The sequence below is a fragment of the Rhinopithecus bieti genome, unplaced genomic scaffold (genome assembly GCF_001698545.2).
Source record: "Rhinopithecus bieti isolate Rb0 unplaced genomic scaffold, ASM169854v2 scaffold_42380, whole genome shotgun sequence".
NCBI classification, from domain to species: domain Eukaryota; kingdom Metazoa; phylum Chordata; class Mammalia; order Primates; family Cercopithecidae; genus Rhinopithecus; species Rhinopithecus bieti.
In genome coordinates, this window is record NW_016818327.1 from 1429485 (window position 1) to 1445943 (window position 16459).

Sequence of the window (16459 nt, forward strand, 5' to 3'; positions counted from 1 at the left end):
GGGGGAGGAGGGAGGGATTGCATTGGGGAGTTATACATGATATAAATGATGAATTGATGGGTGCTGACGAGTTGATGGGTGCAGCACACCAACATGGCATAAGTATACATATGTAACAAACCTGCACATTATGCACATGTACCCTAGAACTTAAAGTATAACAAAAAAATAAATAAATAAATAAATCATAACTAGGAGCATTAGAAAGACAAGATAAACTATCAGTTTTAGAAAAGCAATCCTATTATTCATCACAGTTCTACCCTCTGACTTGTGGCTAATTTTTTAGGTAGAGGACTATTTGAGTTAAGAAATAGAATTTTCTTTCTTGTTGACTGGATGTAAAGCAATCCACAGATATTTTCCTTTTCCATATTTGGAAGTCCCACAAGGAGTGGGAAGAAGTTACCAGCATGCAGAGGCAAGGGACTGGCACCCCAAAGAAGAACGCTGCCCAGAAGGATGGGTTTTTTTCCTCAAGTTTGAGGGGAGGCCAACACTGGTTTATCTTTCAATTCTGTAATTTGGGAGATTTATCAGTATGAGGATCTCCTCTGCACCTCCCCATTCCATTTATATATTCCCTAGAAACCAACAGCTATTAGGCTTCCTGAAATTCATGTTAAGAGTTCTCAGATAATTTAGCTTTTCTAACATATCTTCAGCTTGTAATAAGATCCATGTAGCCGGACACAGTGACTCACACCTGTAATCCCAGCACTTTGGGAGGCTGAGGCAGGCAGATCATGAGGTCAGGAGATGGAGACCATCCTGGCTAACACGATGAAACCCCGTCTCTGCTAAAAGTACAAAAATTAGCCAGGTGTGGTGGCATGCACCTTTAGTTCCAGCTACTTGGGAGGCTGAGGCAGGAGAATCCCTTGAACCGAGGAGGCAGAAGTTGCAGTGAGCCGAGATCATGCCACTGCACTCCAGCCTGGGCGACAGAGTGAGACTCCATCTCAAAAAAAAAAGATGCCGTATATTATTTTGTTCTTAAATAAGGTTAGGACAATATTGCACAGCTGTCAAAGCTGTATAAACTTAAAATGTGACCATCAATTTTAGATTCTAAAGGCATAAATTGGTCCTGCCAAAATTTGTTGATAGAAACAGTGTTACAAAGCTGTTGTTGAAATCAGTCATGGAATACCAGGAGCTCTGGTATTCCCTACTTCTCTTGTCACAGGTAGATTAATTACCGCTAGAAGCATTCTTCTAGTTAGGAAATTGTTGCAGTTTATTGCCACCTTTGCATTTCAGTGGAAGTAATTTGTTAGCTGCCTGGTTACATCTTTTTGAATTGAAAATGCTATTATGAAATATAATCAGTTATCAAAAATCTTTGGAATCTTTGCTGTGGAAAGAAACTGAGTACATTTGAAGTAACCCAGTTTTGGAGTTGAATTAGACTTCAGAGCTATAAGGAATCCCGACACTGTAAAGAGTTCAAGATGTTAAGTGGTTTGTAGAATCTGACCTATATATGTGGCATCAACAGTTTATAGTCACTGAAGTGGTTTATTTTGGAGTCCTTGTGGATTTTGATTTGGTAGATAAAATGAGTAGTGATTGTAATATTTGCTACAATTAGTTTGGCTTTTAGTGATCACCTAACCTATATTCCTTCTCCCAGTTTATAGCAAGTGATACACCTAAAATATCCTTTAAATCTGTGCGTATATGTATTTTTAGATTTTCTAAAAATTACAGATATCTTTGAGAATCGGAGAAAAGCTGTGTATCCTCTTTCTAGTAAAGTACCTATACAAACAATGTTATGCTTTTGTTCGTTTTGTGTGTGTTTTTTTGTTTTTTGTTTTTTTTTGAGACAGGTTCTTGCTGTGTCACCCAGACTGGAGTGCAGTGGTGTGATCTCAGCTCACTGCAACCTCCACCTCTTGGCCTCAAAGCAGTCCTCCTGTCTCAGCTTCCTTAGTAGCTAGGACTACAGGCATATGCCACCAAACTCGGCTGATTTTTAAATTTTTTTGTTGAGATGAGGTCTCACTATATTGCCCAGGCCGGTTTCAAGCTTCTGGGCTCAAGCGAGCCCCGGCCCTGACCTCCCAAGGTGCTGGGATTACAGATGTGATTGACTGTGCTCAGCCCATACAAACAATTTTACATACACTTAGGGAGTCCTTAAGTTTATGCATGGACCCCAGAGTAAGGTTTTTCAGGATCTCAATTGTTCAAATCTGAGAGATCTCTAAATTTCTTACTTCATAAGTCATGCTTTAACATGACTTTGCTATGATATTTTTCACTTAGCGCCAGAAATATCAGTACAAAAGACACAGGATAAATCAGGAATGGGAAATTGTAAGTTGATGCTGGGATTATATTAAGGGACAAACTTAACAGTTTTTAAACTCTTAATAAGATTTGTCTGTCTTTTGGATTACATTGGAAATTATTGCTTTACAGATACTTCATGTTTTATAATATTACTTTTAGAGATTATCAAGATGGTTATTCATTTTTTAAAACCTCAACCCTTTCTTTTCTTCAGATGTGGCACCATTTATTGAGTTTCTGAAGGCCATACAAGATGGAACAATAGTTTTAATGGGAACATATGATGATGGAGCAACCAAGTATGTAAACTTGAAACTTTACAGAACTTTTTGGAGCTATAATTTGTAATTATGAAAGCAATACATTTTCATTAAAAAAAAAAATCTGTAACATAGAGCAAAGTAATCAAATACCAGATAAACACAACTAACAATTTTTTTTTTTAACTTTGCCTCCTTCCTGGTTTTCCGTATAAATTTTTATCACACATATATTGTCATGAAATTAGAATCACATCTTATATAACATTTTTTATGCTTTCATGTTCTGCTTTTAACATTCTGAAATTGTTTTCCTGGCATTAATATTCTTCAGTAGCATTTTTATGGTTCATCAACAGTTGTGGGCTCACCTTTATTTAAAAGTTTCCCTATTATTATGTCGTTAGGGTAAATTTCAAGAAATTGAGCTAATTGTCAAAGATACAAGTGTGCTATATTTTAAATAAGTTTAATAAATAACACTTTTTTAGCTTTTTCTTAAAATAGTATATGTTGTAAAAATTTGGAAAATACAGAAAAGCGCAAAGAGACCAAGTTCCAGTCCATCTCACTATCCACTGTAAACATTGATGATATTTTAGTTTCCATTCCAGATGACTTAACACACGTGTTTTTTTGGTTTTAACTATTTAGAATGCTAGTATTTATAGCACATCTCTTCAGTTACGTGGTGAATATTTCCGCTTATTATTAAATATTCTTTATAAAAAATTGTTTATGCCTGCCTAGTCTGGTTTTTAAAATGTCATGATTTATAACCTGTTTAATGGGCTGCCTATTGCTGGACCCAGGCTAGTTCCAATTTTCATACTTAGCAAAAATATACTGTCTTAGAAAAGTTTTAAACAGTCCATATCTATTTCTTTAAGGTAGGCTTTTTTTTTTTAAGTGGAAATGATCAATTAAAGGATGTGCCACGTGTTTTTAAAAATGGATTTTAAAATTTTTTACCAATTTTATATTTTTCTCAGAAGTTCCATGGCACCGATTGTTAATTTTTTTAAGTTTCTATTTTAAGAGTTTGAAAAGGTATCTTAGTTTACTATGCCTTTATTGAGATTGGATTTTTTTCACAAGTGTTTTTTTTTTTTTTTTTACCCTTTTATGTAAATTGTCTTTTGACCATTCAACTTGGCCTATATTGACTTGTAAGACTCCTTTATGTTTTAAGGATATTAACCATTTCTAATGTAAAAATAGATGTATTTATTGTACATTATTTGCTTTTAATTGTGTTAGTGTAGGGTGCCTTTTGAATTTTAGAATTTTAGACTAATGCCTATATAGTCTATGGATTTTTCTATCAGTCTGATCTACTTGTATACTTGAGAAGTATTTTCCACCTCCAGATTAGATATTTAGTAGATTTTCTCTTCCAGTGATTTCACTGTTTTCATGTATTTTTAAAAACCCATTTGTAATTTCCCCATGACATACAATGCCTGTGTTCTTATGTAGATGTGGCTTTATCTCTGGAATTTCTGTTCTGTTCCATTCCCTTGACCTATTTATCTCTGTTCCAAAAAGACACTATTTCAAGTATTTTAAAATTGTTTTATAAAAGTAATTATACTTCATGCCTCTCTGGTTGAGATTAAATCCCCTTTAATGTTCTTCTTTCTAGAAAAAAATAATTTTTTCTCTGACTTTTCTTAAGATGACTTATCAAGGATAAAAAACATCCTTTATAGATTTTAATTGACAGAGCCTTAATACTACAAGATTTATACAGAAATGTGCCATGTCTTTTAATGTATTGATTTTATAAATGTATTATTTTATAGCTACATTATCACAGATTTACATGAAGAAAACAGTGCTACTTTATAAATGGTTGTAAGCTGAAGTAATTTCATTGAGATTGTGCATTTTATCTGGTTCAACTAAGAATGTATTAAATCCATACATTGAAGGTTAACATAAAACTTGCCTATTTAAGCATTTTCATCCATTTAAATAGAATGAAACATGATGTAATTAGGCTCTCATCAGAAAACAGGTAGCTAACTATTTGCTTTTGCTGAGAGAATAGGCTATTATGTGTCAAGTTTGAAGTTTTAACATTAAAAAGAAAACGCCCCACATTTCTGAATTGACAAACATGACTTCCTTTTTTCACCAGATTATTTTGTTATACCTGATGGGAATCAGAATTGCTCCCCTTAATCTGCTAATATGCTAATAATAAATTATAACCACAACTAAGAACTAGGGGAGGAATGATGTTTACTTTTTAACTGCTATTTTTTGGTGCCCATTAAATGCACCAAAAGCAGCTTTGGAAGAGACAGTTCAACCTCTAGGGCAAAAGGAAAAATCTAAACTTTAATTTCTTTACATTTGGTCACTTGGTCAATATATGATTCATCTTCTGTGAATTTAAATGAATTGAGTTGTATGAGTTTGGGGCACACGAATTTATATTTCAAATATTTCCTTTTTCTAAATATTGGTAAAAGAAATTGTAAGCATCATATCTTTTATACTGAAATGGACAACATCCTTATGAAAAGCAATCTACATCTATTATATATATATACCTTTTATCTTGGCAGGTGTCTGATTGTGGCACATTTGCAGTGATTTACCAGTTGTGTTATATACCCTCTCTTATATATGAATAGAAATTTTGCTTACTGCTGCTGATGTATTATAGCTTTTCCTTATTTAAGGCCATTGAATTTTATCTCATTTTCTTCCACTTATACTCAAGAAAGTTAAGTGTGTAAACGGAATGTCCCAACTCTGTCCAAGAGAGAAAGTTGGGTGGCATGTTGACCAGAGAAAGCAGTACCTAGCTCTCTCTCTCTCGTCGTCTCTGATTCTAGTTTCTTTTAATCATGATGAGCCCATTTTGCAGTGCTGTGAACTTCAGCAGATTTACTAGGACTAATCTTCATCACATTATTTCCCAGAGTGTGTTTGGTAGAACCCCGGTCCTTTACAAGTACATGTAATGGTCAAAGAAGTTTGAGGATGGTGCCTTATATTGTACACCTTTTCAGGATTCACGGTGAATGGCTCTGAAGTTCTGCCCTAAAGAAACTTCTTTTCCTTTGTTAATCATGGTGTTTCTTGGTTCTATGAAGCCCATTTAAAAAACAAGATAGAGAAAAACTTACATCTAAGAAAACTTACACTTCAGGGAGTACAGTTACCTAGTGATGCCTACTTTCCACCCCGACCCTTACTAAAATAAGTTGTTCTTTGTTTGTAAAGGAGATAATGGTTTGAATGAGCAAGCTAAACTTGCCAATTGTATTCTTCCTTTTGGAGAGAATACTCTATGACATGTTATGCCTAAGTGAAGGCCTTCAATATGAATGTCTTGGAGTAAGAAGGGATCTTAAAGGTCACCAAAAGCAGCATTGGAGCCTGGGCAAGATTCCCTTGTTCTCTATGAATACCTCTACTTAACTCCCTACCTACTTAATGTGTCAGTACCCTTTTATTTCTCCATTTGAAATAGATCGAAACAAAATATTCACAAGACAATGTTATGTTCTCGGAGTGTTCTCCCTCTAAGTTCTGGCTGATGTTCTTTAATTTGGATAGATAGAACAACAAAACAGTAAGTGTATTCCCCAAATCATTTGATACTTCAGGTATTCGAAGCTAACTGGTATTTTTCTTTTAGTTTTCTCTTTTCTGGCTTAATACACAGGCTCTTTTAACTTTTATCATGTATAGCTTCTAATTTGTTTCATCCTCCTGGCTGGATTTCTTAGGCATTCTCTAGTTGATTATTGTCTCTCTTAAAATGAATGCATCACATCAAACACAGGGTTCCAGATGTGGTCTGGCCAGTACAAGGTACAATGCAGATGCTAGCTTACCATGTTTTAGAGATTACATTTCTTTGAATATTCATGCAGACTAGAATTGTATTAGTTTTCTTTAAACAGTCACATTACATTTTGGCTCGTGCGTTTTGGTCAAGTTAAATTCTCAGATCTTTTATTTGATCTCAGGCTTTTTTTTTTCCTAAACCACTGTCAAATCAGGTCTTCCTCTTCATTCAGAACTTGATTTTGTTTAATCTAAATGAAGGCCTTTATTTTCATTTATCCTTGTTAAATTTAATTTTGCTGATTTAGGCCCACTTGGTCTTGATTCTGACATTCGTCCTGTGAAGTTTCCATGATCCAGGCTTTGTACTCTCTCCAAAGTCATGCTTATGTCTAAATATAAGTCATTGATAAAAATGTTTACCAAGGGTGGTGTGCCACCCTGCTAGAGGCTTCCTCCAAGGGATGCATCTTTTAATCAACTGCAGAAACTACTTTTCAGACAGCTGCCAGTGTACCCTACTAGGAATACCATCCAGCTGCTATTTCATTATTTTATTCATAGAGGTTATTTTCTGAGACTATCATATGCTCACTTGAAATTCATGGACTGTGCTAATTACAATACCCTAATCTATTGCCTGAAAACCTCTTCAAAAGCTGAAATAGTTGAGATGACGTTAACTTGGCTTTACTTATTTCCCTCTCCTTCCCTCTAGTTTCCCTTTGTTCCCCTTTCTTTCCTTATTGCTTTTTAATGCTCGCAGGATCTTCTTGTCATCCCTTCAAGGATTTTGGTAGGAATTCACATTAGTTTTATTGGACCATTATTTCTAAAATTTTCTTGCCTTTTTTGAAAACGGGGATATTTTACTTTTAATGTCTTAGCATCTCTCATTTTCCATGATGCTTCTGAAATAACTGACACTACCTTGATGATTATTTCAACAAGTTCCTTTACAATCTAAAAGTGTGGAGCTGGGGAGGGGGTTTACGGGACTGGAGGCTTAAATTTACTTTAGAGCACTTACATGGACTTCTTGAGCTACTATTCCCTTTTTATGTTGATCAAAGAATGTTTGCCTCCCTGGAAAAGATAGTCATGCTTTGATCTGATGATATATCATTCTCGTGAAACAGTGAGTCCCTTTGTTATTCACACTTAGTAGCAGAAGCTGTTTCTGTGTCTTTTAATAATTTTATGAGTTTCATCTCATTCTGAGCACTACAGGTCTTCCTGGTGAGTAGTATTAAAAATGTTGTCATTAGTAATGTGGTTTGCTTTGTATTTTTGCACACTTTCTTTCTTAAGTTTGAGCCCATCATAAAACATTCCTCTATGGTAGCACTAATTTAGAAACTATGCTCCATTTTTTTCTGGGAGTGTTAGCAATTATATAGTGAAAATTACAGAGTTTTTCTGTTTGTTTTTAAAGAGTCGTATTCCCTCATAGAAATTTCTAATCGGAACGTTATATAATATGTTCTCTCTAAAGTCTAGGCTGGGTCGCCATTTCTGCCTTATATAGTTAGCATTTCTTACTCTTCAACGCCCTGAGGTAATATGGTGATTTTCTTCCAGAGTTTCTGACATTTCTCCTTCCCAACTTGTTCTTCCCTATTAATCAGAATTGAGCCGTTAATATTGTCCTTCTTGCTTTCTGTGCTTCCAGAAAGGCAGCATTGGCTTGGTTTGATGGTGCAACTGTAGGACTGTCTGATGTGCCTCCTTTCCCAGCAAGGATTGAGGCAGAACCCACAGACTCCTGTGTCCAGTTCTCACTTCCTCCCTTTCTAGTTTAGATTGCCTCTGGGCAGCGTTAGATTGTCTTCTAGCAAAACCTGATACCATTCTCAAACTCAGGGTGCTCCTATGTGGAATAAAAAGCTTGTATCTCCAGCCTTTATGCTATATAAAAATATATTTGCTGCCCTGACTTTTTTAAAAAAGGGACATTTTGACATTTCCTGTCTATTCAATTAAATACTGGCTATGTTACATGATTTTAAACTTTTGAAATGTAAAGGTTTTTTTTTTTTTACTTAAATAGAAGATATCTAAAAATAATAATAAAATAATCCACCAAATTCTATATAGGCAGATCAGAAAGTGTTCGAAGTCATTGACAAAATCAACTTGTTGTAAAACTCTAATTAGATATGCACAGGGCTATGTGTTAGACGTCCCCAAATCACCCCCAGTTTTGACAGTTCTCCAGTAGGTCTCATGGCTGTGATTTGTTAAAGCAAAAATACACAAAGCAAAATCAGCAAAGGGAAAAGGTACATGGGACAAAGTCTAGGGGGAAAAAAGGAGTCTTCTCCCAAGTGGAGTCAAACAGGACATGCTTAATTCTTCCAACAACCAATTAGGACAACACACGGGAAATGTTGCCTGCAAGGAAGCTTATTAGGGACTCAGTGCCCAGGGATTTTATTAGGGGCCGGTCATGTAGGCACCCTCTGCCTAACCTGTTCCAAAATACCAGACTCCCAGAGAGAAAACAAGTGTTCAGCATAAATTGCATTGTTTTTGCCCACAGTTTAGACACAGTGAGCCATTCTTAACAGTTTTGAAAATGATAGGAGCCCTCCCCAAATCCAAGTGGCCAGATGCCAACCAGGGGTCAGTCTTGCTAGTAGGCCTTTCTAAACTCAGGCCTGCTATGTTAATGCGTATCTGCACAGGATCTCATTATCTTCTAATGGAAAAGCAAGGAAAAAGATTAATGGAGTTAAAACATAAAGCTCAGTCTTTAAGTTTCTCCTAGATCTCTGGCTTGATTGTAAGTCAGCTTGGTTTATTTATACAGATCATAATGGTCACTTCTGAAATTCAGGAGTACAAAAATCAGAATGCCTGACTGCCCTTCAACATATTTCTTAGTTGTTGCAAAATTCTTGGATAAGATTTTACTTTTGGCAGGGGGCTAGACCTGCATTTGGATAACCTCCTACTTTGCAGGGAGTTTTTCCTGTATAAAGCAATCTCTTAACATTTGTGAACTTCACATTCATTATTTCCGCTGTTTATGAGCCACCCTAAAGGCCTGCGAGGTGTCAGTTATAATTTTTTTGAGATGTAAATGTGAATGGAACCCCAAAGCCTCTCTGCAGGAGGCAGTCCACTTAGCTAACCACTGAACCTACTGCCAGTGCTCTGCACATTTCAATACTATTTATTCTTGTTACAGCAGCAAAACTCATTGCTAGTGCTGATGATGCAAGTGTGGACTTCTATAAGATAATTAGAAATAGAACATTTGAATAAACTACACAAGTGGAATTTGACAGTCTTTTAGATCCATGGCATCCCAGTAGCATTTGGAAACAAGAAAACAAGGTTCAGGTGACAATTTTGGGGCATTTCCCTCTAGCACAAAGGTTGCTTATCAAGTGAGCAAACAAGTGAAAAGTGATGGATAATTCATGTAAGGATGGGCACAGGAAACAGCTGCAGAGGAACTGGAGGGAAAACCAGCGCATATGCACAGATTTCATGTGAAGTCCTCACAGTCTTCACAGAGGCTGAGATTGGTTCTTCTGCACTGTCATTTCACTTCTTTTTAGTTCACTTGGCTATAAATGTACCACTTTATATAGGAGGTGAATCTGAAAGGCTAAATACTCCACAGGCTATGGCTTATTTTCTTGTTGATTCTAGTGAACTTCCTCCAGGTGGACAGCAGTGCCCAGGCTGTGGCCAAAACAGCTCCACAGACCCCACGGATGTGGTTCACATCAATCACGAAAGTTTAATGATATATGTAGTTCTTTCCTGTTTTATGAAGCTTTTTTTAAAAAACCATGAGTATCCCTTTTTCTTTAGTTAAATGAGAACTGTTCTATGTAGTGTTTCTTTCACTAAGATACTAAAGGAGCTAACTGATACTAGCATGAGAGGTTTGAAAGAACACTGTAGAATGAATAAGTACCTTCCTCACTGACTTTCCTGCTGTTTGAAAGTATAAAACTTGCCTTGCCTCAGGTTTTAGCAGAACAAACCTCTCTAAGTGACTTACTAGAGCTGTCTTTTGCGCAGTATATAGGACTCAGTGCCAAATAGGTGTACAGGTGGCCCTTAGTTAATTTCTTCTTCTTTTTTTTTTAAGCTCTCTAGCTAGCATTTATCTACTGAGTTTCTTTTCTCCTTAGAGATAAAGGAAAGAAAATCATTGAACATTAGGATGATCACTTACACAAAATTTTTTAGTGACATCTTTCAATTAGTAGTTATCCTAGTGGTTGACTTTTGTCACTGATCCTCCTCCTGCTAGTAGGCATTTAGCTGCTGTGTGGTTAATATTTTCATTTTTATTAAGTAACCACTTGGCAGTTATCACTGAAGTACAATTTATATCCCTGTTCTCAAAATTCATTTTGTTTTAAATAAAACATAGTGTTAGGAACATATAGATTTTTGTCAGCATTTACCTTTATTCTGGTCAAATGTAATTTACAGAGAGTTTAGTGGAGATTCAAAATATTATTAATTTTATAAAAATATTGATTGCTTAAGACCTTGGATTAGCCTGAGTAGACATCTACTAACTGTGGTATCCCTTATTTATTTGATGAGTGTAATTTAAAAAGTTAAATGAAGGTGAATTGTTGTTGTGAAATAAAAACCTAACAGGTACTTTCTAATAGAATAAACTTAAAATTAATTGTTGGATTTCATGTCTTTTGTCACTAAAGAGTTCAACCGGTAGAAATGTTACTCTGTGAAAAAAAAGTTACTTTCCAAAATGTTCTGTTATTTAAAGTCTCATTTTGTCTCATGTTTTGTGTTAATATCCTAGTGAATCAGTATCAGCATACAGTACCCTCTGTTTATTGTTGTATTCTTTCTCTCCCTCTTCAAGACTCAATGATGAGGCACGGCGGCTCATTGCTGAATTGGGGAGCACATCTATTACTAATCTTGGTTTTAGAGACAACTGGGTCTTCTGTGGTGGGAAGGGCATCAAGACAAAAAGCCCTTTTGAGCAGGTTAGTGTCTTAGACTCTCAGAATTAACAAAAACGAATTCTATGAAACCTTACGGCACATATTCCCATCCCAGCTATTTGAAAATCAGATAAAGCAGATAGTAAATATGATCATATATTTGTCATAAATTCTTGGTAATCAGTTATTTGAAATAACCGTCATACTTTTAAATTCAAAACTTAAAATTCTGCACGGGAATATTTTTTCCTACAGGACAATGCGTTGGAATAGGATTACCTATCTTAAGCCTTCTAGGAAGCTTTAATTATTAAGGATTTTAATTGAGCTTTGGATTTTAGAATCACTTAAGTTTGGAAATATTTTTAGAACTTAGTAGAATGTAAATGTTAGTTTTTGACTAGCAAATAATCCTTTAAAAGCATCTGCAATGTATTCTTTCAGCTGTTATTTGAAGGTCTGCCATGTATGTGATACAGCCTGAGGTCACTCATTTAATATCTTGACCAGTAATTTATATGAACTCATTGTTGACATGAGTATTATTGAAATGAGAATGTGTAAAATGTTACTGCAAATCAGCAGTTTACAAAGGTTTTTTAAACTGTGTATTATTACTGTGTTCCAATAGCACATAAAGAACAATAAGGATACAAACAAATATGAAGGATGGCCTGAAGTTGTAGAAATGGAAGGATGCATCCCCCAGAAGCAAGACTAATGGAAATGTGGAGAGAATTGAAGAAAGCGCACTTTCACTATTAATGGGAGAGCTGTAAATGGCAGAGCTATGTGTAAATATTTTAAGAGCATGCAGCCATCTTGGTGTGTGCATGAGTATTGTCTCTTTTGATATCAGGATTATTTATTGCTAACGTAAATAGATAGCATTGTAAATAGTCATCACAATGATCAAATCACTGAACCATGTCTCTGCACATTTTCCTAAAAGTACAATGTTTAGTCTGCTGTGGTAATACATATTTTAAATTCTAAAAGCATACCCAATGTGTAACTGAACGGATCGTGAAAAATATATTGATATATATACTAGTTGCTGTGAAAATATCATGGAATAATATGGATTTCAGGGTGGATACTTTATTTTCTTTTATACCTCTATATATTGCCTTGTGATGACATTATCTTTTAAATTAAAAAAGAGATTTGGCTAGTTGTGTGTGTAATGTTACTTTACAGTCCGACTCTCCTGATGTACCTCTTTTCATGATCTTTTTCTTTCCTTCCCAAGAAACTGAGGAATGTTTAATATGAAAACACACATCGGATATGTGAAAAGCACAACAAAATTCTTAATGTACACAGTAAAAAAGTAAATATGTAAATGTAGATGGCATTTAGGACCACAGCTTGCTGGATTTGTGTTAGCTATTGGAATAACTTGATTTTATATAAGCTATTTAGAGTGAGGCTGGAGGTGGCAGTTTTACAGAACTGGAGAACCAGGCCAAGTCCCCTCCCCAACCTAATTAGGTCATTCAGGACAGCTAAGTCAGTATATTTAGAGCAATACTAGCATATGTTTTTCTTAATTGTTATCAGCATTGACCAAGTGGTTTGGAAGGAGGCACGCTTTAATATCACAATAATTTTGATTTGTAAACCAAGAAATTAATCCTGTGTTTATCTAACTTCATAATAGCAGTTATTGCCCGAAGCTATAGTGTCTTATTTACAAAAGTTCTCATTACTGGGTGGACTGATAACATTTAAAAAATAATTGTGTTTGACCCCAAATGACTTTATACCCAATTCTACATAAAAATATAGAAGATCTATCTTTTTTGTTACTTTCAGATGTTCACTAACTCAGTTTTAAGCAGAAGTTTTCAGGGCATTAAATATATGTTGTGTAATGAAATATCTCAAACTGGAACATAAATTTAGTGATCATACTGCCATTCATAATGTAAGGCAGCACTTAAATTTCGAACCTAAATTTTAGATGGATTGTATAAAAAATCCTAAAAGCAGTATCTTTTATTTAGCTGTAAACCAAGTTGGAAGCTATTCAGATAATTTCTTAAATATTGATGAACTTTGGAATACTGTTTCTTCCTTCAAACTGAATGTAATTCATGAACAAATGCACCTTATATGTTTAAACAATTTTTGTATCCTTTTGGAATTTTTGGTGCTTATATGCTAAATCACATTCAGCATGTGTATTTTGACATTTAAAATACTTCTCTCAATTCTGTAAATTAAAGGAGTAGTTATTTTACAGTTCCAGGGATTGTGAAATAAATGTCACTTTTTTTTAAATAATGAAAATAAATACTCTTGGTTTTGCTTTGTGAATTTTTTTTGGTATTATCTAGCAAAGTAATACACCTACAGAACTTCACAAAACTCGCATAAGGTTTTCAAGTATTTATTATACTAACTTGGAAAAAAATTGTTGCTGTGGTTAAAAATAGTAATATCCTCAATGTGTCTTAACATGTAAGAAGCTAAGTAGATGGCAGGAAAAGCCCTTTTATTAAGACTGTAAAAGGATAGATTTTCCAGATATATAAAATGTCAAAAGAAGACAAAGATTGGTTATGTAACTGGTGTGGTTTCCTTTTGTCTCAGTTCAGTCTTGTATAGATTGTGCCAACTTAACTTGAAAGCAATAACTTTATACTACATTTTCAGATACCTCTTTAAAATCGGTTTTAGACATGAAACAGTGCTCATTTAATGTTAAGAATTTTCTTTGTTAAAATCAAATTAACATTGATATAGTATTTGAAATGGTGCTTATGGGCTTATCGATGCATATTTTTTATTTGTAATCTGATGCTGTCCCAGAATAAGTGTATTGTAATATGAATGTTAAAATTGAACAGAAAAGCAGGAAAATAAGTGGTATTTGGGAAATTAAAGAAAATTGAACCAGAGTCTTTATATTCCTGAATTTAATTGGATTAATGTGAAATTTATCATTGTTCTTTCTATATTCGACTTGTTTTTAAGTGAATCAGCTATTTTATAATTTTATGACAGATCAAAGCTGAGTTCATTTAGCCTGTATTGCTCTTTATACTTTAAAAATTTACATAAATTATGAATAACCTGACCAACAAAGTTAAAATTTCAGTTTGGTCAACAAACTGTCCCTTAATTGAATGCAAAATGTGCCGTGTTCAGTTAGTAGAGCAATTAAAAGTGGAAATTCATTTAGAATACTTTTTCAAAGGAATATGAGAGAAGGTGCTTGTGTTGATTAGGGAGAAAATTTGCCACTTAAACCTCTTCAATTATTTCAACCTCTTGTACAGCAATAAATCCATGTAAATTTAGAGCTATGGAGTAACAGATTGCACCTTTGCATTCTTCAAAAGGATTCTCTCTTCAGAATGATTTTTCTACCACATACTTGATTTTTGATGATCATATGCTATAACTAGTTAATTTCTATTTCCCTTAAAACTCTCTCAATTTAAGCCTTTCTCTGCTTGCTCCTTATTGTGATCCTTTTTTTTATTTATTTTATTTTATTTTATTTTATTTTTTTGAGTTTCCAGTCAAAGGCTAGATGGAGTGAAAAGTAAGCAGGCTTCAAGAGGGAGTGTCAGTCATTTGTTGCTAGACAGCATGAAGAGAGCATCAAAGGATGGTTCGGGCAGCATGGTAAAAGCCCTCCAGGGAATCTAAGAGGCTCTTCTGCCATCAGAACCTTCCTCCAGGCCAGTGAGGGAGCAGACACCTTGAGGGAAGCTATACTGGGGAAACACTTGGAACAGTTAGATATCTCTTCTATGAGTGATCAGAAAGGAAAAGAGACTGGGAAGTTCTCAGGTTAAAGACAGAAGAGATGTTTCTCTTGGGCTTGTCCCATGGCAGTTTATAAGCAAAGCTAGCAATGGGGAAGACATCTTCGCGGTACAACTAGTTCACAGGTGCAACTTGTTGCCATTACTAACCTCACTGTTCAGCTCTGCATCAGTTGTGCCAACCACTGGGGTGCATTTAATATTGAAAGAACAATCTGAAGCTAAATTAATAAAAGATACTTCCTTTAGTCAGGGAAAATTGACTTACAACCTGCAAGCTCATAATGTTTCATATAGTCTGCCCATATTTCCTTCACTTGATAGCCAAAGAGAAAAAGGGCTGAAAAACCTTTACAGAGGAGAGAATGCTGTAGCGGGGAGACAGTGTGGCATAGTGGTTAAGAGTGCAGACTTGCCTGAACATTCGTCTCTTCCACTGTGAACTACTTGAGGACTTTGAGGAAGTCAGTGTCCACCTGTAAAACAGGGATAATACCAGAATGTTTGTGGTGCCTACCAAAGTGCCTGGCACAAAGTACTCATTCAGTGCAACTGCTAGTATTGCTGCTATTAGCCATGTGTCTTACAGGCATCTTAGCCCAAAAGAAGATGTAACAAGTCAGCCTCTCTAGCTTTCCAGTCCCATCATACCCAGCCAGAAGGGAGCCATTAGATGACCTGAGCAGTAAGATCAGGGGAGAGGATTCATTCATCTCTTCACCTGAGTTTCTCCTTGACCTCCAAACCTCTAACTTCATATTCTGCCCGCCTTTTCACTTATTACACATTGACACCAACTCCCCTTCATAGGTAGAATTCAGGCTTTTATGTATCTCCAGGTAGCTAGCATTTTAAATGGTTAGTTTATCTCCATGTATTTTGGTGTATCTTCAGGTAGCTAGCATTTTTAATGGTTCTACTTGATTGCTGGTCTGGCCTTTAGAGGAAAGTATGTGACTTAAGCCAAAGAGGCCGGGAGCCCTTGCTGACCTCTTCTTGTGGCAGCAGCTGGTTGATGAGCCTCACTAGAGAGTGCAGACCTTGACCCCTGCTCCTAATGACCTCACCACCCCAATTCCCACTGCAGGGCAGGGTGGCATCTGATCATGGTGGGGAAGATGCTGGGGCTCAGCTGGCCCTCTCTGATGCAGAACAAACTCAACAGTGAGGCCAGTGACTTCCCCACCAAATTGTAGCCTCCTCTATCACCCGTGGAATAAGATGGCCAATTTGGACATCTGTTGAAAAGAATTGCTCTGTTTTCCGTAAGTATATCCCTCAAAGCAGAGGACACTAATGCTCACCCTTGGGAATCTATTAGCAAAAAGCCCAGTGTGAGCCTGTGAAGTTCTCTGAT

General features: G+C 35.6%; 1 protein-coding gene across 1 annotated transcript in view; it reads left to right on the forward strand.

Annotated features, from left to right (window-relative positions):
• FAM3C (FAM3 metabolism regulating signaling molecule C) overlaps window positions 1-13642 on the forward strand; it is a 47922-nt gene extending 34280 nt beyond the window's left edge. Inside the window, 3 exon segments of the mRNA XM_017856926.1 lie at window positions 2516-2600; window positions 11236-11362; window positions 11952-13642. Of these exon segments, the coding sequence (XP_017712415.1) occupies window positions 2516-2600; window positions 11236-11362; window positions 11952-12041 (302 nt within the window). The 3' untranslated portion in view covers window positions 12042-13642.
• The last annotated feature ends 2817 nt before the right edge of the window (window positions 13643-16459 follow it).